General features: G+C 43.0%; 1 protein-coding gene across 2 annotated transcripts in view; it reads left to right on the top strand.

The window, feature by feature from the left end:
• The first annotated feature begins 254 nt into the window (after nt 1-254).
• SNTG2 (syntrophin gamma 2) overlaps nt 255-22,359 on the top strand; it is a 442,273-nt gene continuing 420,168 nt past the window's right edge. For both annotated transcript variants that reach the window (XM_060234602.1, XM_060234592.1), the window contains exon 1: nt 255-463. In XM_060234602.1, coding sequence (XP_060090585.1) covers nt 392-463 — 72 coding nt within the window. In that variant the 5' untranslated portion in view covers nt 255-391. The remainder of the gene's footprint in view (nt 464-22,359) is intronic.

Below are 22,359 nucleotides of genomic sequence, written 5' to 3'. Positions count from 1 at the left end.
GTGTGGACAGACGTTGACAGCGCGCTTGCAATGCCTGCCGGCAAAGGCGACTCTGAGCCCGAGTCAGGGCCCCCAATTGCTCCCTCCCCCCACCTGCCCTTCTTCAATTAAGGGGAAGGCAAGGCAGCTCAGAGCCGTCGTTGCCCCTCGTCTTGAGGCAGCCGAGTCGGAGCGAGGGCGCGGAGAGAGCTCTCTAGCAAGCGCCCGCCTTTTTCTCCTCCTCCTCCTGGCTTGTTCTCTTTTTTTTTGCCGCGGCTTGCTCTGAGCCACTGCCGCCGCCTGCAGAGCTGCTCAGGGGTCCCTGCGTGTGTTGTCGGGGGGATTAAATGCCTGGTACGAGGCTTGCTGAGTTCGCCATTCAGAAAGGACTAATCTAGCTGCATGGGAGGAAATGAACGTGGCGGGGAAGCCGTCTCCTTCAGCCCAGCTCGAGCGCCCGGACAGCCTCCTCGTCCCCACTTGGGCAAGTACCCCCCATTCTCTTGCTAATCCCTTCAGCGTCCCAGCTGCTGCACGCCGCTCCCCCCCCCCCCCGCGCCAGCGCCGCTCCTGCCGCTTAAACCCCACCAGAGCGCTGGTGCCTCCTCGTGCTCGTTCGGGCAGCCAATCTTGTTGCCCTCATCCCCTGGCTGGGTGGGCTTTTTTTCCCCCTCCGAGAACTTGTCTTGTTCGCGTGGAACTTGAGGAAAGCCTCAGAGTTGCGCGAAGAGGGCAGCCGGGCGAGCCGCGAGGGGAGAAGTTGTCCCGCTCTGGGGTTTGTTTGTTTGGCTTTTGGCGGGTCAAAGAAAGGTCTCTGTGTGTTCAAGAGAAGGGGTTGCCTGGAGCCGAAGGGAGCCTTCTGCTGAGATGCAGGCGGCAGAAAAAAAGTAAATGTGCATTTCTTTTTCGTTCCTTTCACAACGAGCGGGGAGCAGCGAAGTGTTAAGAAAAGTTAGCGCTTTGGAAACTGTCCTCCCCCTTGCTTTACCTCGCGGCTGAACTAGACCTGGTACGCAGTTGCATCTGTCTTCCCCTCGCCTTTCCTTTTTAAAACCAAAAGCTGCCGCCGGAGGACTCCCGGTGTGAGTGGGAAGGGCACTTTAACCCTTTTCTTTCTCTCTGGTCGCTTTTGCTTTCCCATTCGCTGCCTACTCATACTTTTCTTACCGGTAGGGATGGGAAGGCATACCGCAGAAATATCCGTGTGATGTGTATCTTGTACTGTTGGCATGCTTTGCCAAGATGCTTTGGTGCATCTTTACCAAAGTTTAAAAAAAAAACCCCAGCAGATAGACTTTAAATATAGTTCATGAATAGCTCCTGGCATCCTTCCACCCTCAGAAACCTTTCCCTGGATTTGAGCTGCTTAAAATAAGATATTTTTTCCCAATGTGGCAGGGAGTTGTGGGTGGAACTAGAGATGCATGGTAAATGATATTCTACAGTTCGCTTGTGTACATCTGGCTTTTAAAACAGGAGGGTTCTCTTTGAAGTCAAGTTGAATCTCACCTTCAAAAGTAATTGACAACAATTCTTTACCATGAAGTGGTGGGTTAGGATTTTTGATGGGGAGGGTGGGTGTGAGACCCATCATAATTTACGCAAATGTGCTTAAAGTGGCTTATTTCAGTGGGAATTAAGTGCAAATAACTATACACTGGATTGTGGCCATCTTCTACATCATTAGACTGATGTAAGTTTTGGAAATTCTTTATTTTTTTGTGCTGAGAGATTGATGCCTATAGTATTGTTGGGCATCTATTTTGGAACTGAGAAATGGTAATGTTGCAGGAGTGTAAAGTGCATGAATACCAACTAGAAGACCATCCTTCTTCTGCATGGATATAGGAAGTCTCTTCCCAAGTAGATGAGTCTGTACAGTACAAGAATGTAGAATGTTTTAGTTCAGTGAATGGCATTCACAATTGTGCCATGTCAGAGATGCTTAAGATAAGTTTTACAAGGCATGATGTGATGACTATGTAAGATCTGAGGAAAGAATCTGTTAATTGCAGATACCTGATGTCACTCCATATCTAGCTTGCTGGTCCATTGTATTATTTCTTTGATCAGTTGTTAGGAGTGTAATACAATAAAAAGTTGCTGTTAATTAAAGTGTTGGCAATCTTAATTTCTCAGTAAAATGCCCATATTGCTGTGATCACTTTAAAATGAATGTAGTTCAACTAAATGAGTCTTATCTTGGTGGTTAATGGGGCCAAGCAGAAGTGCCTCTTTATGAATACATTAAAATCATTTATGAATACATTAAAGTCAACAAACAATGCAGCCTCTTGATGGTTATTAAAAACATATTTGTGTCCAAATCCATGAAATCAGCTACATTTTGGTTGTTTCTTCTGCATCAAAAGTAACTTTATTTTCATGTGCTGGGACTCATCATATGGCACTGAACAAGAAATATTTGGTGTCTCATTAACAGTGGCTACAATTCTTTGTGGAACTGCTAGTTGCACATGTATAAAATGCAATGCATGATTTGACTAGGCATTCATGATAATAGTAATTACTCCTTTTATCACTCTTAATTATTGTTGTTTGAAGTTAATTGCCTGGTTGGCTTGTCAGCCTTTCAAATATCACGTTGTTGCTTCTGAAAAAGTGAGGTAGTCTTTATGCTCCTTGCTAATAGTTCCTGCAAACAGGTTTACTCCTACCTATTTTACTTCCAAGTGAATGAGAGTTGACTGGATATTGTTAATGGGATCAATATATATCCTGTTATCTTTTGTAAGCGTCTACAATTTTTATAATAAATGTAGAATGTTTTATCTCATTTGTTTGCTAAGAATATTAGAGTAGCTCAGGAAAGTGAGCGAGGGCTTGCTTTTGGCATGAATATCAAACCAAAGCATTGTGTGTCCTTAAGTTTTATGTTCGATTAAATGCTAGGTTTGTGTTGATAATCATTGTTGATTTTCATTTGTACAGAAAAACTGACATAGTTTCAATATAACACAAATGTTAGTCCAGTCATACACATTCTTACTTGCAGTGCCCCTAAACAGAGTTATTGTATGATATTGTATACTATAGTCAGGAGATCCAAAGATTGTCTGGCAGCCTTAAGTTCTTTTTTGGTAAGCTAGACTTATTTTGGGGGCTGAATGAGCTTTGAAAGAGCTGTGACTGGCCCAAGGTTACCCAGCTGGCTTAATGTGGAAGAGTGCAGAATTGAAGGTGGTTCTCTAGGTTGGAGTCCATGGCTCTTAACCACTGCACCACATTGGCTCTCTTAAATAGAGAGTAACTTCCTGAGAGAGAAAGTACTCTCTTGACACACTATTGTTCTCTGCTGCCTTGGAGTTTAGTGTGATCTAGGTCTTTATTCTGGAACATGGTTTAGAAACTTTAGAGTCAGGGGATAGTTACAACACATATGAAGTGAATGAATGGTATGGGATATCCTCTGTCTAAGGAAAGATTACTGCCACTGTTAGTACCATTCTCTACGTAGTGCTGTTATTGATATATAGGAAACTAAAGATTAATTTGGGAATTTGTGACCTTGTTGAAGGTTTTGGAGAGCTGAAAATGTTTTCTGGGCATCATTATAAAACGGTTTTCATGAGGGGAGTGCGCAGGGCACAGATAAATACAGAATTGCTGCCATGATGGGGAGGGGGCTGGGGAACACTCACAAAGATTCTAAATCTAGTGCCTTCCTATGATGGAGGCAATTATTTCTAAATTGGTACTTCTTATGGATACAAAGGTAATGCTTCCTGAGCTCTTTTGAAGCATCTTCTGCTCCGGTGAGGCTGAGGAAAGCCAGAAATTGCTCTTCAGAAAGAGATGCTTTGACAAAGAAGCAGGTGGGTACCATGTTGGCAGTCACTGAAAAAGGATATTATCCATCCTACAGGTTTATCCCCTCTCAGGGGTAAATGAAATGTACCCTTCGATATTAATGTGGTCAGGCCACTAAGGTCTAATTCTTGCAATCTTTAGTTCTGCTTGCATGGACAGAAAAAACATATGCCCACATGTCCTTCAACAAATGTCTTGTGTGAAACCAGATTACTATAGATACAGTCAACATCAATTCCTAACAATACAGTGGTTGAGAAAATTGCTGGTATAATAGGAACTGCTGAAGTTCATATACGTTATTACCCAGTTCAGCCTGGGACCAGCATATTTTAGGGACTGTCTCTCCCCGTATATCCCCTGAGAGACTTGCGCTCTGCTGATCGACACCTACTGGTTGTCCCTGGCCCAAAGGATGTCCACTTAGTCTCAGTCAGGGCCAGGACTTTCTCTGTCCTAGCCCCTACCTGGTGGAATATGCTCCCATCTAAGATCTAGGCCTTATGGAACTTATTGCAGTTCCACAGGGCTTGCAAAACAGAGCTGTTCTGCCAGGCTTTTGGATCAGGTGCTGGATGTCCAACCATTTGGCCCTCCCTGCGCAGACCTTGACCATCTGCCCATATGGAGTCTTGATATGATATAAGCTGGAGTGATTCCGGTTATCATCTGTAAAGTTCACTGGGGGATTTTAAAGACTGATATTTACTTCACCATCTTGTTAATTGTTTTATCTGACTTAATAACTATATCTTGACTGGTTTTTAGTGTTAGATATTTTGATGTTACTTGCCCTGACCCCATTTGGGAAGGGTGGGAAATAAAAACAATACATAAATACTAAGACCATATATGCAAAACGATTGGGAAGGGGGCAAATACAGTAAAGCATTTATAGGCAAATTAGGGCTTTAGGCATAGTACTTCATGCTTTAGGACACATTATTCCAGAGCTTTAAATTTGAAAGCCTTGTTCTTAAAGTGTGAATAACAATTATCCTCAGCTTTAGCTTATTGTGTGGGTTGAAAAATAATGGATGGCAATTTTGGAATATTTCTTTGGGAAATGTGAAGGTTGCTGCCTAATTTATAAGATTAAAAGCTGTAGCGTTCTCTTGCAGTAATGTAGATGTCTAATCATTTATCGCCAGTCCTGCTCCCTTTGGCATAGACAGTAAAACACTCATTGCCCCATGTTGAGGAAATATATACTTTTAAAACTTTTATTTATTAAGACTTTAATATCCCACCCTTCCTTTGTTCAGGACATCTGACCGTGGTAAATAAATCTTACATTTCAATAAAAATAACAAACTATTACTTAAATAAATATATAATTAAAAACAAGAATAATAAAAATACAGTACTCTATCATAAAACATTTTCACTACCCACTTTAAATGTTAAAAGTTTATTTTAAAAGGATGCTTTTACTTTGCAATGAAGGGATTCCAGAAGGTGGGTGCAGCCACAGATGATATCCTAAACCTTGTCCTTACTGATTTACTGTAGCAGTTGGAAAGAAATCCTGGGTCAGATGTAATGGGATCTCAGTAAACGAATGGGCTCCTATACTAAGGAGCAGAGGTTCAGGTTTGTGGGTGCCAGGCCTGAAAGGCTTTAAAGACCAACAGCACCATCTCAAAGCTGGAAGCAGACTAGTAGTCAGTCCATCTGCTACAATACTTTTTGCATGCATGCTACGTACCGTACCTCAGAAGGATTATGGGCAGCCACGTTCTGAATGTGCTGAAGCTTCTAAGTGGTCTTTGGGGGCAGCCGGTTGTAGAGTGAAGTAATCAGCCTGGAGTTTACTGACAGATGGCCTAGCATGGTGAGATTGATTCTGGCAGAAATGACAAATATAAAAAGGCTCTGTTGGCCATTGAGGCTACCTTCCCACCCCCAACTGTATGACCTGGGTTTCCAAAGGCCATAAGAATCTTTACTGAGACTGATAGAGATACAAAGACACTGTGTTAAGGGTGTTTATATCCTTAAACTAGCAATATACCTCACTTCTCTGGATTTAATTTCAGCTAGTTCCCCTTACTTACTTGCCCATGACTTCAAGACAAAGATCAGAGATTGTTGCCACCCCATTTCATCTTCAAGGCCATCTAGCAAGATGTTGTTTTATATATATAGAGAGAGGTTTTTATAGAGCTATTCTCTCTGTTCATTTCCAACCACAGATTGTTCACCAGAGTTCTAAATCCAATCTCTGCCTTGTAACTAGGTATGGAATTACATTGAAATGGATCAAGTAATGAAGTTTTACTTAGGAAGGCCTGGAGTTGCTGTGCCAATACTTGAACAGTCACCTTGCATACAAATAGAAGTTCTTAAACTGGCCCTAAAATTGACTAAATCTTCATTATCCAAGGTTGATTTCTTTAGCAGGATACAAAGTACTACTTTGCTTTGGCAGATGCGGGGAGAGATGTCTTCTGCCAAGGAAGCTTTGATTATTTTAGTTACTAATATGTCAGGAGGGGTGAAGATCTCACTTTCAAGTGCTGGCCATGATGACCACAAACAACCTGCCCACTTCAGCTAGGATGAGCAATGTAAAATGATCCAACCCAAAATGACATGCTGGTGCCTCAAACATCTCTGCTATGGTGTCTGCGTTCAATGTCTGTTTGAATATAAGTGACTTTGTAAGGGCCAGACTACATGTTATGGTGGACATGGGTTCAACCTGTGGGTACCTATGCCATTTTAAATAAAAATTTAGCCATTTAAAAATGGCTGTGAGCTGTGATGGCACCAGACAATTTTGCCCCCATGCCATGCCATGAGGAATCCTCCCACAGGTTGCCATGAGAAACCTGGCAGTCTGAACTGTGGGATGCGGCCTGTGCAGCAATTTTTATATAGTTATATATTCCTCAAAAATTGTATTGGTGGCCATAGGTTGGACCTGTGTCCACTATAACATGGGTGTTGGCTCTCCGTTTTATGAAGTTGTCACAGTTGGCCTAAGGCCTCAACTTTGGGTTTGATTATAAAATTTCATAGATATCGAAGAGCAGAGTTTCAATTGGTAAAATGAGGAGGGAGAAGAGAATGCTCCTGTCACCACCAAACCAACAAATTTATGCCCAGTTTGGAGCAGAAAATCAGATTGTGTATGTGACCCTTACCCAGCCATGTGTAGTGCTCAATACAACCTAGGGCAGCCCAAAGGGTGTCATGGCATCTAAGATATCTTGAGCAGAATCTGATAAGGCAGAAAAGTTGACGTCTCTCACCATTCTAAATTAAGGGAACTCCAACACCAAGCCAAGGCATCTGCTGAGCAGATGGCAGACCATCAGAAACAATAATCCATCCCCAAATTCTAAGATAAGAAACAGTCAAAATTCTGATAACTATGAAAGAGGATAGACACCTGCAGGATCATAGTCGCATACCTTCCCTGCCCTTCCAGATGGATTTGATGGTGGACATAGTATCCAGCTGGCACAAGTTAAGTTGAACTTGGTCCACATTAGTCATCCGCCCTGTCTCAGTAAAATATGCCAAGTCACACTCTTATCTGTGGTCAAATTGTGTAACAGTGAACAGTGTTCATGGCTCTAGCATTAACCAACATGAGAGTTAATGGACATTTCTGGGGATTGTGGCACCAATATCTCTTTAACTGGATTGGAGATCAGATGAGGAAAGCTTGTTCTTGTATCTCTTCATCGTTAATAATTTTTTCTTAGTTGACTGCCTTTCTCCCTTGCCCATTTAGAACTTGAATCCTGGACATACATTCTGTGTAATGCAATTGAAGCAAAATACCAAAGGAGTTCTCCAAAACCCCAGTAAAGTACCAAATATCAGATCCATCAGTCTCTCTATCCTAGGTACACTCTGCCTATCTAACTGAAACCCAAGGTGGATTATACAAATTATTGCAATCAGAAAAGCATAGTAATACTGTCAACAATGCAATAAAGGGGGATTACAAAATTAGAGGGTAACGCACTAAATATACAGTACACAAGAGAACTGCATACTGCATACACCAACAAATAAAAAACTGGATTACAAAATTAGTGGCACGGTGCTACAGTATATAATGAACAGAGCAATGGAAACTACATAAAATTACACAGGCATTAACTGTGACCCTTTTCCATCTGAATAATTAGAGAAACAATGCATCTTGGAAGGAAAAAGAATTCTGGCACTGTGTGAGGGTTCTGCTTCAGTAGTGGTACTGAGGCAGATGCATGAAATGTGTCTTATAATTTATACGGAGTTAGACCACTGGTTCATCAAGGTCAGTATTGTGCCCCAAGTCCAAAGCAGCTCTCCAGTGTCTCAGGTGGAGGTCTTTCACCTGATCCTTTCTCTTACCACCTGATCCTTTTAGCTGAAGATGCTGGGAGTTAAACATGGGACCTTCTGCATGCAAAGCAGATACTCTATCACTGATTCATAGCTCTTCTCCAGAAAGTCTCTCTTCCCAGGCCACTTGAGGCTGATGGAAGATGTTAGTTATACAGTCAAAGAGCTTTCCCTGATCAGCAGATGGCAGAGAAGCCAAAGTTAGTAATCCAAAATAGGCAACCATCATGGGCAAACTACCTAATTATATAAACAGGAGACGAATCAAAGAATTTTTTAAAAAGGGGAAATTACCATGCTGCTTATAAGTAAAAATGAAAAATTAATGATTTATATTAGCTACTGAAATGCTTTCTATTATTCCAATTATTAGTATAAAATTAGCATAGACATTAATATAACTATTAATGTAATAATATTATGTCATAAATGTATGTATTTTTGAGACAATGTTATTCTTTATCAAATAATGACACACTTAAGATTATAAAAGTTAACCTTGACAAACATATGAACTTAATTTATTATCTCTTTTACTGTTAGAAATGCTTTTCGAAGTACTCTTGGATTTAGATCTATAACAACCATGATAGTACTAAGATGTATTAAATATATAATGAAATAATGAATGTTAATAATACTAACTTATGATAATGTTAGGTCTTAGTAACAAGCATAGTATGCAGACATTACTGAATACTAGGTATTTTAAATACCTACTCTGCCATTTGTCCTTATAATAAACAAATAACATAAATATGATACTTGTTATTCCTCCCTTCCTTCTTTTTTTCTGTACCCCTATCTTAATTTATGATAATAAAATTATTTAGAAAAGCAAAACAGGCAACCAGTGGCAGCAACAAATCCAAGAAGGGATAGCTAGGTATCAGTGCCTTCTAGGGTTGCCAAGTCCAATTCCAGAAATATCTGGGGACTTTGGGGGTGGAGCCAGGAAACTTTGGGGGTGGAGCCAGGAGACACTGGGGTGGAGCCAGGAACAAGGGTGTGACAAGCATAATTGAACTCCAAAGGGAGTTCTGGCCATTATATCTAAAGGGACGGCACACCTTTTTAAATGTCTTCATTCCCTCCACCAGGCGCTCTCCTGGGCCTCGAAAGTGGCGGCCTTGGCATGGTGTGGGTGGTGGCCGAGCTGCTGCAGGCTGGGCTGGTGGAGGCGCGGCAGCGGCAGCTGGGGGTGACGGGAGGCGGCCAGCTGCTTATGAACATATGATGCTGCCTTATACTGAATCAGACCCTTGGTCCGAGACCGCACTCTGCACATGCCCCAGAGCCTCCTCCCGCTCCCCAGCTGCCAAGCGCGAGCCCTTCCCCGGCTCACGGGCCGCCCTGCTCCTTGCCTCCTCATCCCCCGCAGAGCCAAGTGGCGCGTCTTTGCGCGGCTGAAAACTAAGCACCCCAAACCGCGGGCATCTCCGCCCGCCCTTGCAGCCCCCTGCCCTCCACGGCAGGCCACCCACCCCTGCACCCCTGAGCGCGGCACTGCACGCCCCCCCGCTTTCGCTCCGCCGACCCCCCCTGCAGCTAGGCACAGCCCCCATTGCCCATCTGGCAGAAAGCAACGCCCGACCGCCTCCCAGACCAGCTCTCCGATCCCCGGGCAGCCAGGGAGGGCTCAGCGGCCGGCAGCCCGCGAGGGGCTCACACTCCCGTCCCTGGCCGGCATGCTCCCGTAGGCGGGCGGGGGCGCTGAAGACGGGCTCGCCGGCCATAGAGGGGGTGCTGCGGCGGCTGCTGCAGGCTTGCCGCGCTCCTGGCCTCCCTCCACCCTTCCCTTCTCTGAGCGGGCAACGCTGCTGAGGGCGAGACGGAGCGGGCGATGCCGCTGCGCTGCCGCCTCTTCTTTGCTTCCCAAGCAGAGAAGCGGCTCCTAGATGGGGCGGCTCGCCATGCTTTTTGGCGCCCTTCCCCCCCTCCCCCCCACTTCCATTTTTTGGGGGAGCGGGGGAAGAGGCTGGAAACCCTGGTTTCCCCCGCCAGGGCGGGAGGGTTGGGACCCCTAGTGCCTTCTCTCTCCTGCCACTGGGAAACTTGGCAGTGAAGACTTGAGAAATAAAGAGTGCAGGCAGCCTTTTGCCTGTTGTAAAATTTTACAATGCATCCAGATTATCAGATTTTTAAAACTCAAGATAAATAAATACAGCCTGGCAGATAAGTATTTGAGGATCTAAAATACTATATATATATATAGTTGTGCCTGTTGACCAAGCTTTAATGCCCTCCATGCCTTGCACAAACATTATTATTGCTTTCATAACCTGGAAAATATTTGTTGCTGTCAAGTATAGAATGAAGTTGTTTTGTAGAAATGATATGAATAAATTAGTCTGCTGGATCAGACTAATGGTCCATCTAGTCCAGCATCCTGTCTTACACAGTGGCCAGCCAGTGCTTCTGAAGTCATTATTAGCTATTCTTAAAGGGCCTCAGGTACTTTGTCCCCCATCAGATTCAGAGAGAGAGAGAGAGAGAGAGAGAGAGAGAGAAGTGTGTCAGCCAATTCAAAACAATGTCTGCTTCTCTCTGTTGTCCAACATCTCTAAGCAACATCTCTATAACTCACTATGAATTTAGGCAAACTGTGAGAGGGAAGGCTGGAAGGGATGAGCCAGCACTAAGTTCTTATGGATCTTTCTTATTTTTCATGGTAATGCCAATTGCCACTTTTGGGTCAGGAAGGAATTTTTTTCCAGGCTATATTGGTCCAGGGATGCTGAAGATTTGTCCCTTCCTCTGGACAAAAAGCAGGGTCACTGGGGGAGTGGGGAGGGAAAGCAGCTGTTAATTTTGTACATTTTGTGAAGTGTTGGACTAGATGACCCCTCCATCAGGACTAACCTCCCCCTTCCCTTCAAGTCCTGATGGAGGCCTGGACAGACCTATTTCTTAACTTTTAAGGGTCACTAGGGTAAATACCTACGGTCATTAAGAAACATTTTTTTCACTCAATCTCACCTAAATCCCCTCCTCACAACCAGGTGGCTTTTCTTCATGCACGTATCATGGTTCCCAGCATACTACACATTTAAGGGTTTCATAGCAATACTCCATGGGTGAGCAGCAAGATACTGAAGGAAAGAATTTTATAGACACTTATGCATAAATTGATACAGCCCCCCCCCCATACCATTTGTGGTAATCTCTGCTGGTGTACTGAATTTTGGATTGCCATTTCTCCAAGGATATGGTGCAACAAGCTGCATTTTATAGCATGGTATAAGCTGACTGTCTCTGTCCAGAGAAGCTATTCTCTGAGAGTGCTGTAACTCCTGTGTAAGCAGGGAAATCTAGCCTATCCTCTGTCAGAATAGGTGGCCATTAATGCTATATGAGATGTGCTATTGCATTGTAAATGTTCCATTATTTCTGCAGAATGACATTGCTGCTCCATTAAATTCTGAAATTAATGCAATAATCAAAAATATTTTTCAATAAGCTTTTCGTTTCTGCTTGAAGTAACTTGTGCTACACGTCTGTCTCTTGGTTTTATGTTATTTTCTAACTGATTTTCAGGTGATGACTATTTTCTTTTATTACGTGAAACACAATTCTCCTGCACAAAATTCCCAGTTTGCCTGTTTCTTTAAAAAGAAATGATTAACATTCAGAGGGCCCAGTATTTTAACAAAACGTTCAGTAATATACCCTGTGATTTTAGTTGGATTTAACATTCTTTGATATTTATTAGTATGTATGGCACATGTTTCATACTGTAGTCTGAAAAGATTAAAAGAAACAAGAACATGTGATATTTCATATTTGATACATTTGCATTTTTGAAAATAGCAGTGTAATCAAAATGTGTTGGATTCATCTGTGAGGTTAAGGTAGATGGAATTCACCATAGCTCACTGGTAGAGCACATGTTTTGTATTTACAGGATTTAATCTCTGGTGTTCGCATTCTTTAGGTAGCAGATCTGGGAGAGATCTCTTCACTTGAGTTCACTGATGGGAAGTCCATCCATACAGTTATATTTATAAAATTGACTGTGGTGTTACTCAAAGATTCCATCTGTGTCTATAATGCAATTTGTCCTTCTCATGTGAAGTAAAGTGACTTCCAAAAATAATGGCTTTATTGCAATTACAGTAATTGTGCCAAGGTAGAACTGGCTGAAATCCATGTGAGATGTAAGTGATCCTTGTTCACAAGGCTCTGGAGCAGGTTGTATCCAGACTCAGAGAAGCAGGGTGGATTAGAAGCAACAAGTGCCTACTATTAGTTATGACAGTCTTGGAGGCTGGCTTAGACCCTGCTAAATGTGGCCATGTTGATCCATGTGATAGCAACCTTGAGGCTGCAGTGTTGTCATGTGCTCTATATGAGACTGTCCTTGGAGACAAATTGGTGTTTTCAATTTGTGTACAATATGGCAGTTCATTTTGTTAGCTGGGACTGGATATCATGCATACATGTGGGGAAACTGTGAGGACCTATATGGCAGAAGCTCATGTTCTCAATCACTTGCTCCTTTTTGTTTTTCCTCTTTGCCTCCACTGAGTAATACCCTTTTCTTCTCTCCCACTCACCCATCCACCTACCTTTTCTATTCTCTCCCTGGCAGCCTCAACGTTCTATGTTCCCCTCTTCATCATCAGCGTTCCCTCTTTTCTTTTCCACCTCCAGTTTTAACTTCTCTTCTTCCTTTGATCTGGACTCTATCCCTCTCCCTCGTGCTGGCACTGAGACTTGGAATTCTTGGCAAGGTTGGTTGCCTAGCAATCCCCAAAATGGCCACTGGCATCTAATAGTGTATTCTCATGAGACTTCCCTTTAAAAGAAAAAAAATGTTTTGTTTTTATGCAAGATCGGGCTTTCCCTACGCTTGTGCAACAGTACCTTCTATCTGTCCAAGGTCCCTTCCTGTGGCATTTTTGTTCAACAGAGTATTACTCCGTACAGAATTTGATATGATTTATCCCTATTCTTACAGTTGAGTCTTCCCAAGTTCAGTTCTGTGATTGATCTGGTTATGGGAAAAGGTGGCTAAAATGTTTATGTATACTCTCTCTCTCGCAATTTTTTTAAAGATGGCAGACAAAATTATGTACAAGCAATGGAAATAATTAAAGAGTCATAAATAAGGAAAAATATCAGAATGGACACTTGATAATCTCTTGTTACAAACAACCTGTTAATTCTATTACAATGCATAAATAAATAATGGCCATGCAGAAAGACCTGTATGAAGGTCTTGCGGTCTATGTTTTGAGGTTTACAGGGCCAATGTGGAAAAAATGACAGCAGAGGCCTAAATGCAAACACTTCAGAACAAAAAGATTGGTGGTACTTCATACTAGGGTTGCTAGGTCTGACTCAGGAAATATCTGGGGACTTTGGGGGTGGAACCAGGAGACTTTGAGGGTGGAGCCAGGAGCAAGGTTGTGACAAGCATGACTGCACTCTGAAGGAAGTTCTGGCCATCACATATAAAGGAACCGTGCTCCTTTTAATGCCTTCCCTTCATTGGAAATAATGGAGGATGGGGGCACCTTCTTTTGGGGCTCAAAGAATTGGACCCTTGGTCTAATCTTTTTGAAATATGGAGAGTTTTTGAGGAGAGGCACCAGATGCTATGCTGAATATTTGGTGCCTCTACCTAAAACAAAACAAAACAAAAAAACTAGTCTCCCCAAGCCCCAGATACAGATTGATTCTCCATTGTACCCTATGGGGACCAGTCTCCATAGGATATAATGGAGTGCCCAGCAGACATTCAGAACCCTCTCCCATATTCTGATAACCCTGAAGCAGGGGGAGGGCCTCCAAACCGGGGGATCCCCTGCTCTCAACTTGGAACTGGCAACCCTACTTCTTACTGAAGGTCTTGCTGAGGCTTTTATTTATTAAGTGCCGCTATGTCAGAAAATGAAGCCTTTTTAGACGTGCATAGTGATTTGTGTGTGTGTGTGTGGGGGGGGGGTGCCACGGGTGTATGTTTTTGTTGTTGTTGAGAAAAATAGCTTGTATCAGCCAGATTTCCAGAGTCAGCTCAGTTAAACCTGGTATGCTTCATTCTTTCTAAGCCAAGAAGAGATGGATGTTGGGGGCTCATTGCTGAACTAGATATCTGGGTACCAGCTGCACACATTTTCTCGTTGGTGAGGTCACCCATTCAGCTACTCCCAGGGAGTACTGGCATCAAAGTGTTGTCTGGCTCTCACAGCATTTAACCATAACCCCCCCACAAATATTTCTAGCAAAATCTGTCAGTCTCCCCTCCCCTTCTCTCTCAACCTCCACCCCTCTTTATTTCTTCCCCCCTCTTTCTCTCCTCCTCCTTATCTACCTACCTCCTCGCTACTTCTCTCTCCTTACCTTCTCTGATAATACCATTTCTTTTTCCCCACTCCCCTTCTTGTCAATATTTCCTTCAGCTCTCTTTTCCCTCCCTACCTTTTCCTACTTGCCACAACAGCTGTGATGTCTGGATGGAGCTACTCTGGGCCAGAAGCAGCTCCCCTGTAGCCAAGCCAGGTGCTGTGCAGGGTGGGGAGTGGCCCAGTATCAACCATGACCAGGCCCATGGAAGAAAGATAAGTAAATTGTCTGTGCATGTGCAGATAATGGTTTTTTTTTTTGGGGGGTGGGTTTAAACCTCCTAATGCATTTTTTAAGAGTTCAGTTTTTTATGCAGATTTGGGGAGTCCCCCAAGTTTTTAGGAAAATCTGTTTTGTGTCAGTGTAACTCCGATCCACAGATGTAGGTATCCACAGATAGAGGTCATGCTTGAGAAACAGATATATATTATTGATACACACTGATGCACCTGGTAAAGGAGTAGTGGGAACAGAGCACAGTCATCTTTATTGGATGCTTCCCATATACCACTGCTAATCATTTGCCTTGAGAGAGTCAGAAGAATCCCTCCTGTTAGAGTCAGTCACAAGCACCTATGAAATTAATGACCCTTAGTATAGTATATACTTGGGAGTAGTGCTGAAATTGAAACCTCATTGCAGACTGAAGCCATGGAACAGTGCACTACAGTTGGCCAGTTCCTGGGGTCCTTCCATGTCAGTCTCAGGGATTCTCAATAGCTGAAGGAATGTAAGTATATTATTTTCTTGTTTTGATTCCTCTGGAGATGTGGTTGTCTACTATAGACTACTTAAACTACTTAATAAAATCTATTTTCCTTCACCATTGTACTCATTGCCTTAAGGAATAAGGCTCCCAGTAAAGTACCAAGTCAAGTTCAAGGTTTTGATATTGACCTTCAAGGCTTTGAGCAGTCTTGGACCAATATATCTGTGGGACAGTCTCCACTGGTACATCCCCAGGAGTGGGCTATGCTCCTCAGATAACAATCTGTTGGTAATCCTCGACCCTAGAGACATCCAGCTATCCTTGACTCCAACCTGGTGGAATTCTCTGCTAAACAACATCATGACCCTGTGTGACCTTATGCAATTCTGCAGGGCCAGTAAGGCAGAGATGGTCTGCCAGGCTTTCAGTCAAGGGCAGTGATGGTCTATATTCTGGCTGGCACCCTCCCTTGTTTTCTGTCCCTTTAGATTGACTTAATTCCTCTCCCCCAACTAGAGTTGCCAATTCATAAATGTAATAAAATAAATAAATGTAATAAAATAAATAAGGTAAGCAAAGCAGTCCTGGGCATTCAGCAGCCCCTGCATTGCTCACGGTTTTCGTGATCAGGCTGTTAGGGAGATCTGAGCTGCTTTGTTCTTGCAGTCCTAACAACTGGATCCCTATATATATATAGGAGTGTGTATGCTCACATGCATGCATGTAGCTGGGTATTGCTGCCTTAATCATGCAGAACAGTGTGCACTGCAACCCCCCCCCCCAAAAAAAAAAAAAAAAAAAAACAAGGCAGAAGACAAATAGGATTGCCAAGTCTCATTCAAGAAATATCTGGGGACATTGGGAGTGGAGTCAGGAGACTTTGGGGGTAGAGTCAGGAACAAGGTTGTGACAAACATAATTGAACTCTAAAGGGAGTTTTGGCCCTCACATTTAATGGGAGTGCACACCTTCCCTCCATTGAAAATAATGAAGGATAAGGGAATCTTCTTTGGGGGCTTATAAAATTGGACTCCCTGGTCCAATCTTTTTGAAACTTGGAGGATATTTTGGGGAGAGGCAACAGATGCTATGCTGAAAATTTGGTACCTCTACATCCAAAAGCAGCCCACCCCAGATACATGCGGATCAGTTTTCCATTATACTCTACGGGAATCAGTCTCCATAGGGAATAATGGAGTGTCCAGCAAACACTTCCTTCTCCTCCCCACCCCACTTTCTGATGACTCTGAAGCAGGGGGAGGGCCTCCAAACCGGGGATCCCCTGCCTCCACCTGGGGATTGGTAACCCTAATGCCACAGGTATTTCAGGCAAGGAATTAATGTAGAAAAAGCTGATGCGCATGGAAAGGGCCAAGTTTTCAGAACTTTGTTTTACTTTTGTTAAGGAGGTGACTAATGAGCAATTACTACCAGCAAAGAGTGCTATCTAGGTGGCCCTGCCATGGTTTTAGAACTCCATCTTTCTGTACTAGAATATGAAGTGGCATAAGCTTGTTCCATAAATGTCTAAGTGAGAAACAGTGATAGGCAAGTAAGCCCAAGAGTCATGGGGTATTATTTATTTGTTTGTTTGTTTTCAATTTATAGCCCGCCCTTTCCTAAAATGGGCTCTGGGTGGGTAACAACAGTCAATAATACAAGATTAAAATCAAATAATACTAAGAAGAAGATATTGGATTTATATCCCGCCCTCCACTCCGAAGAGTCTCAGAGCGGCTCACAATCTCCTTTACCTTTCTTCCTCACAACAAACACCCTGTGAAGTGGGTGGGGCTGGAGAGGGCTCTCACAGCAGCTGCCCTTTCAAGGACAACCTCTGCCAGAGCTATGGCTGACCCAAGGCCATTCCAGCAGGTGCAAGTGAAGGAGTGGGGAATCAAACCCGGTTCTGCCAGATAAGAGTCCGCGCACTTAACCACTACACCAAACTGGCTCTATATAATACATATAATATAAAACATATATAATATAATATAATAAAACAATATACAATCTAAATGCAATATAACAATCTAAAAACAAATTCCAATTCTGCAGTTGGTGATATCAGTTGCCTCTACTCCTTCCATACATCCCCCAGCTGGTATAAGATAAATGGGTAAAAGGACAAGTCCTCTTGTGGATCAAAAACTAGCTAATTAATAGGAAACAGAGAGTGTGTATAAATGGGCAATTTTCGCAGTAGAGGGTGGTAAGCAGTGGGGTACTGCAGGGCTCAGTACTGGGTCCAGTGTTTTTTGACTTGTTCATTAATGATTTGGAATTGGGAGTAAGCAGTGAAGTGACTATGTTTGTGGATGACACTAAATTGTTCAGAGTGGTAAGAACCAGTGAGGATTGTGAGGCACTCCAAAGCGATCTGTCAAGTAGGCGTCAACGTGGCAAATGAGGTTCAATGTGGCCATCTGGAGCAAAAAAATCCTAACTATAAATACAAGTTGATGGAGTGTGAACTGGCAGAAACTGACCAAGAGAGAGATCTTGGGGTCGTGGTGGAAAACTCACTGAAAAGGTTGAGACAGTGTATGACTGCAATAAAAAAAGCCCAACGCTATGCTAGGAATTATTAGAAAGGGAACTGAAAACAAATCAGCCAGTATCATAATGCCCCTGTATAAATCGATGGTGTGGCCTTATTTGGAGTACTGTGTACAGTGCTGGTCACCACAACTTTTTTTTTTAAAGATATCATAGCATTGGAAAAAGTGCAGAAAAGGGCAACTGGAATGATTAAAGGGTTGGAACACTTTCTCTATGAAGAAAGGTTAAAACGCTTGGGGCTCTTTATCTTGGAGAAATGTGGACTCAGGGATGACATGATAGAGATTTACAAGATTATGCATGGGATAGAGAAGGCAGAGAAAGAAGTACTTTTCTTCCTTTCTCACAATATGAGAACTTGTGGACACTCAATGAAATCGCTCAGCAGTCGGGTTAGAACAGATAAAAGGAAGTATTTCTTCACCCAAAGAGTAATTAACACATGGAATTCACTGCCACAGGAGGTGATGGTGGCTATAAGAATAGATAACTTCAAGAGGGGATTGGATAAACATATGGAGCAGAGGTCCATTAGTGGCTGTTAGCCACAGTGTATTGTTGGAACTCTCTGTCTGGGGCAGTGATGCTTTGTATTCTAGGTGCTTTTGGGGTGGGGGGCAGCAGTGGGAGGGCTTCCAGTGTCTTGGCCCTACTGATGGACCTCCTGATGGTTTTTTTTGCCACTGTGTAACACAGAGTGTAGGACTGGATGGGCCATTGGCCTGATCCAACATGACTTCTCTTATGTTCTTATGGCAGCAAAAACCTATCTGCACCAGCTGGCTAGCAAGGATGATAAACTACATTAAGATTAACCTAGTGTGGTTGAAAGTAAACATTTCCCAGATTGCCAACAGCGTAGCTGTAGATTATTGTAACTCACTTTATGGTGTCCTGTGAATAATAGAAGTTGTATCCAAAAGGCCAAATATTGGAGTTTTATTCATGAAACAGCTCTTTCCCTCTTTCCCTTTCCCACTACACTCCCCACAGTTCTCATTTGGAGTTTGGGAACACTCTCAGGAAACATGAAGGGGTACAAGATGAATATTCTTTACAACATGCAAAATCATTGCATTGTGTCCCTTTGTGTATTGAGCTAGAATAATTTAAGTCAGATCTGGTTTCTCTGGGAAGCCAGTAAATTGGCTAGATTTTATAACTAGGTAGTTTTACAATATGTTTATCAGCATTACAAATTTCTGTTTCCAGTTGAAGTTACTGTAAATTTCATGTAGACATATTATGATAGAATTGTTCATGAAATTTGGCTAATGGCACAGTTCTGGTCAAACGCTGACCTCACTGAGTTGTCTTAGCCTGAATATTCAGCGTACTCCTAATGATTCTGGGTCATGAATCCTTTGCTTTTTCATTGTATTTGTGTTCTGTATCTTCACTTGCTAGTAATGAGTGTCAACAAGTGCCAAAGGCCACTGGTAGGATCACCATTTCTTTTGCATGTTTGTTTTGGGAGATCAGCCTGAGAAAGTTTAACAAGTCATTGTGCTTCATAGACTACTATTGAGATTAAAGTGAACGTGGAACAAACTTGTAAATGACTTGGAACAATGTATTTGTTCCTACATTATTTCCATCATCCCATTGAGGCAAGATAATTCTTTAATAATATGATGTTTAAAAAAATATGAAACATTTCATTGTTGCAAAGTATTATGTAATTATTGTAATATTTTGGTTCTATTCTATAGCTGGTGTAATGAAAATGAAAACCACTACATGTGAAAACCACCATTTCTCAACACTGAAGCAAACTAGAAGAGAGCCAGTTTGGTGTAGTGGTTAAGTGTGCAGACTCTTATCTGGGAGAACTGGGTTTGATTCCCCACTCTTCCACTTGCACCTGCTGGAATGGCCTTGGGTCAGCCATAGCTCTGGCAGAGGTTGTCCTTGAAAGAGCAACTGCTGTGACAGTCCTCTCCAGCCCTACCCACCTCACAGGGTGTCTGTTGTGGGGGAGGAAGGTAAAGGAGATTGTGAGCCGCTCTGAGACTTTGGAGTGGAGGGTGGGATATAAATCCAATATCATCTTCTTCTCCTTCTTCTTAGAAGCAGCTTACTGTAGTGTTACTATTGGTTTGAGATTATGTTTGGATTCCCACTTTCCTTTGAAAACTGATTGGGTGGCCTTTGGCCAGTCAGTCTTCCAGTCTAAGATACCTCATAAGTAGGGTTGCCAAGTCCAGGCGGTGAAATAACTGGGGATTTTGGGGGAGGAACCTGAGGAAGGGAGGGACTTCAATGGGGAATTATGCCCTAGAGTTCACCTTCCAAAACAGCCATTTTCTCCAGCTGATCAACAAACAAAGGAGACCTGTGGTAATTATATGACTAAAGAATGAAAGAAGACTCAGGGTGATAAAAGAATTAGGTACTTAACAAATCTCTAAAATATTTAACATCTGTAATTAAGAACAAAGTGTAAAGTTACAAAGCCCACTTTGACAAGGAAATTTATAAACAACAAAGTAATACAATATGTATTATGACACAGTGCAGTAACTCAATGGGACTGAAAGTTGCTCTTAACAAATAGATGTCAAGAAGCTAGTCGAAAAATGTGACTCAGCAAACAGTATTCTTCTCTGGCCACTTCAGACTTGACCATCTTAAGAAAGCTGAGCTGTACTGGTAATCAATAATGTCCGGTTTCGAGTAGCCTTAGTCTTCAGCTCGCAGAAATCTCAGAGCAATGTCCCCATGTCTGAAATAAATTCCAAGAGGGGAAAAAGAATAGTATTCTAACTGCCGGGATGTCTATCACCTTCCTTTGGATTAAAATATGATACGCCTAGGCTCAGCAACCTTCCGGAAAGATGGCAGATTTTATTTCAGTTGGGTCACAGTAGGGAGGTGGTTCCAGAGATGGGGGACTGCCACTGAAAAGTCCCTTCCCCTAGTGCCACCCTCCAAGATTCTTGAGGAGTTGGCACTGAGAGGAAGGCCCCAGAGGTTGAGTTTGTTATCCAGGTGGATTGCAGCTATCTAAATAATAGCGGCAAAGTCATTGACAGCACACAATCCTAAGCATGTTGTCTCACAAATACGTTTCACTAAACAGAAGTTATTTATTCTGAAACAGGAATGTATATGATTGCAACCACACAATGCAGCACGACTAGGCAAGAGAGAGAACTGGAAACTACCTCATATTTGCACTGTCTCTCTGAAATTACTTTTCTCAGCTATTTTTTTCTCTTGGTGGAGGCTCAAATGCAGTAGACAAACACACAGAAAAATAAGGAGAACAGGCATTCTGGGTGAACACATGGACAAAGAAAGTTAGGCTACCCCATCACCTTGCTTGTGTTGCCTTCTAAATATTCTACCCTCCATTTGCTTTATATAAATTCAGATGTGACTTGACTCTTACGTGTGATTTATCACCATAACATCCAGCTCATTTCCATGTTGCAATGAAAGAAACATCTCAGTTTATTTTATAAATATTTTAAAAATTCTTAGTGTTGCAGTCTTCTAATGAGTAAATATGTACCCTGATTAGGGTTGCCATGTCCAACTCAGGAAATAGCTGGGGACTTTGGGGTGGAGCGTGAAGATTTTCCCATTTCCTCAAACAAACAAACAAACAAACAAACAAACAAAAATACAGTAATGCAGTTCCCTTGAATACAGTGTTCATTTCCTCTTTTTTCTGCCTTCAGAAGGTTCTCCAGCAGCTGCACTCCCACTAAATGAAAATGAACACATGGACACTTGCAAATTGTTCATTTTGGTTCCTTTGTAAGTCCACATTTTTGTGATCTCATTGGGGCAGTTTACTCACTGGAGTTGCTGAATGTAGCAGTCTACTGTATTTCAACCAACTTCCCTAACTAACACAGGAAACAAAAGTACTGAACAGAGCAGTCTAAGGAGTGGAGTTTTCCTCCATCTCATAATCAGGTTCTGGTTAACTCTTTACTATCCATGCAAATTACTTCTTCAATGAATGCCAAACAAACAGAGGGACTGCTGTTCTGGCTTCCTTGCTCACACACTCATTAGGAAGAGCCACCTGACTCTGCCTGCTCACCCCACCCCCATGCAGTTCTGTCCTGCTGAAATTTAAAGGCACACACACCCAGAGCAGGTGCTAGGGGTTCTGCCGCTGGAAGCAGCCCCCTGTGCAGCGCCCCCTCCCCCAGCTTCTTTAAGAAAACAAATTGTGTGTGAGGGTGGGGGGAGCTGATGCTCGGGGGGCCAGGGGAGCCGATGCTCGCATCCAGCCTGCCTTGCAAGGCGCACGGGATGCAAGCCCTGGGCCCAATCCGGCTTCCAGTTCCTGCCTTTCAAGAAACCTAATAGGGAGTGGGGGGAGCCGATGCTCGTGTCCAGCATGCCTTGCAAGGTGTGCAGGATGCAAGCCCTGGGCCCGATCCAGTTTCCTGCCTTGCAGCGCCTTCCCTCTCCAGCGCTACCACAGTCTTTCGGCCACAGGGCAACCACCCTGGCGTCACACTGCCTTCCAAGCAGGCCTGCCACCACCAAGGAGCTTCTCTCTGTCCCCAGCGCTTTCGCGCTTTCTGGGCCCTGCCCGCTGCCTGCCCTGACTTCCTCAC

This window comes from Heteronotia binoei, chromosome 1 (genome assembly GCF_032191835.1).
Source record: "Heteronotia binoei isolate CCM8104 ecotype False Entrance Well chromosome 1, APGP_CSIRO_Hbin_v1, whole genome shotgun sequence".
Taxonomy (NCBI): domain Eukaryota; kingdom Metazoa; phylum Chordata; class Lepidosauria; order Squamata; family Gekkonidae; genus Heteronotia; species Heteronotia binoei.
This window is presented reverse-complemented; position numbering and strand designations above follow the sequence as displayed.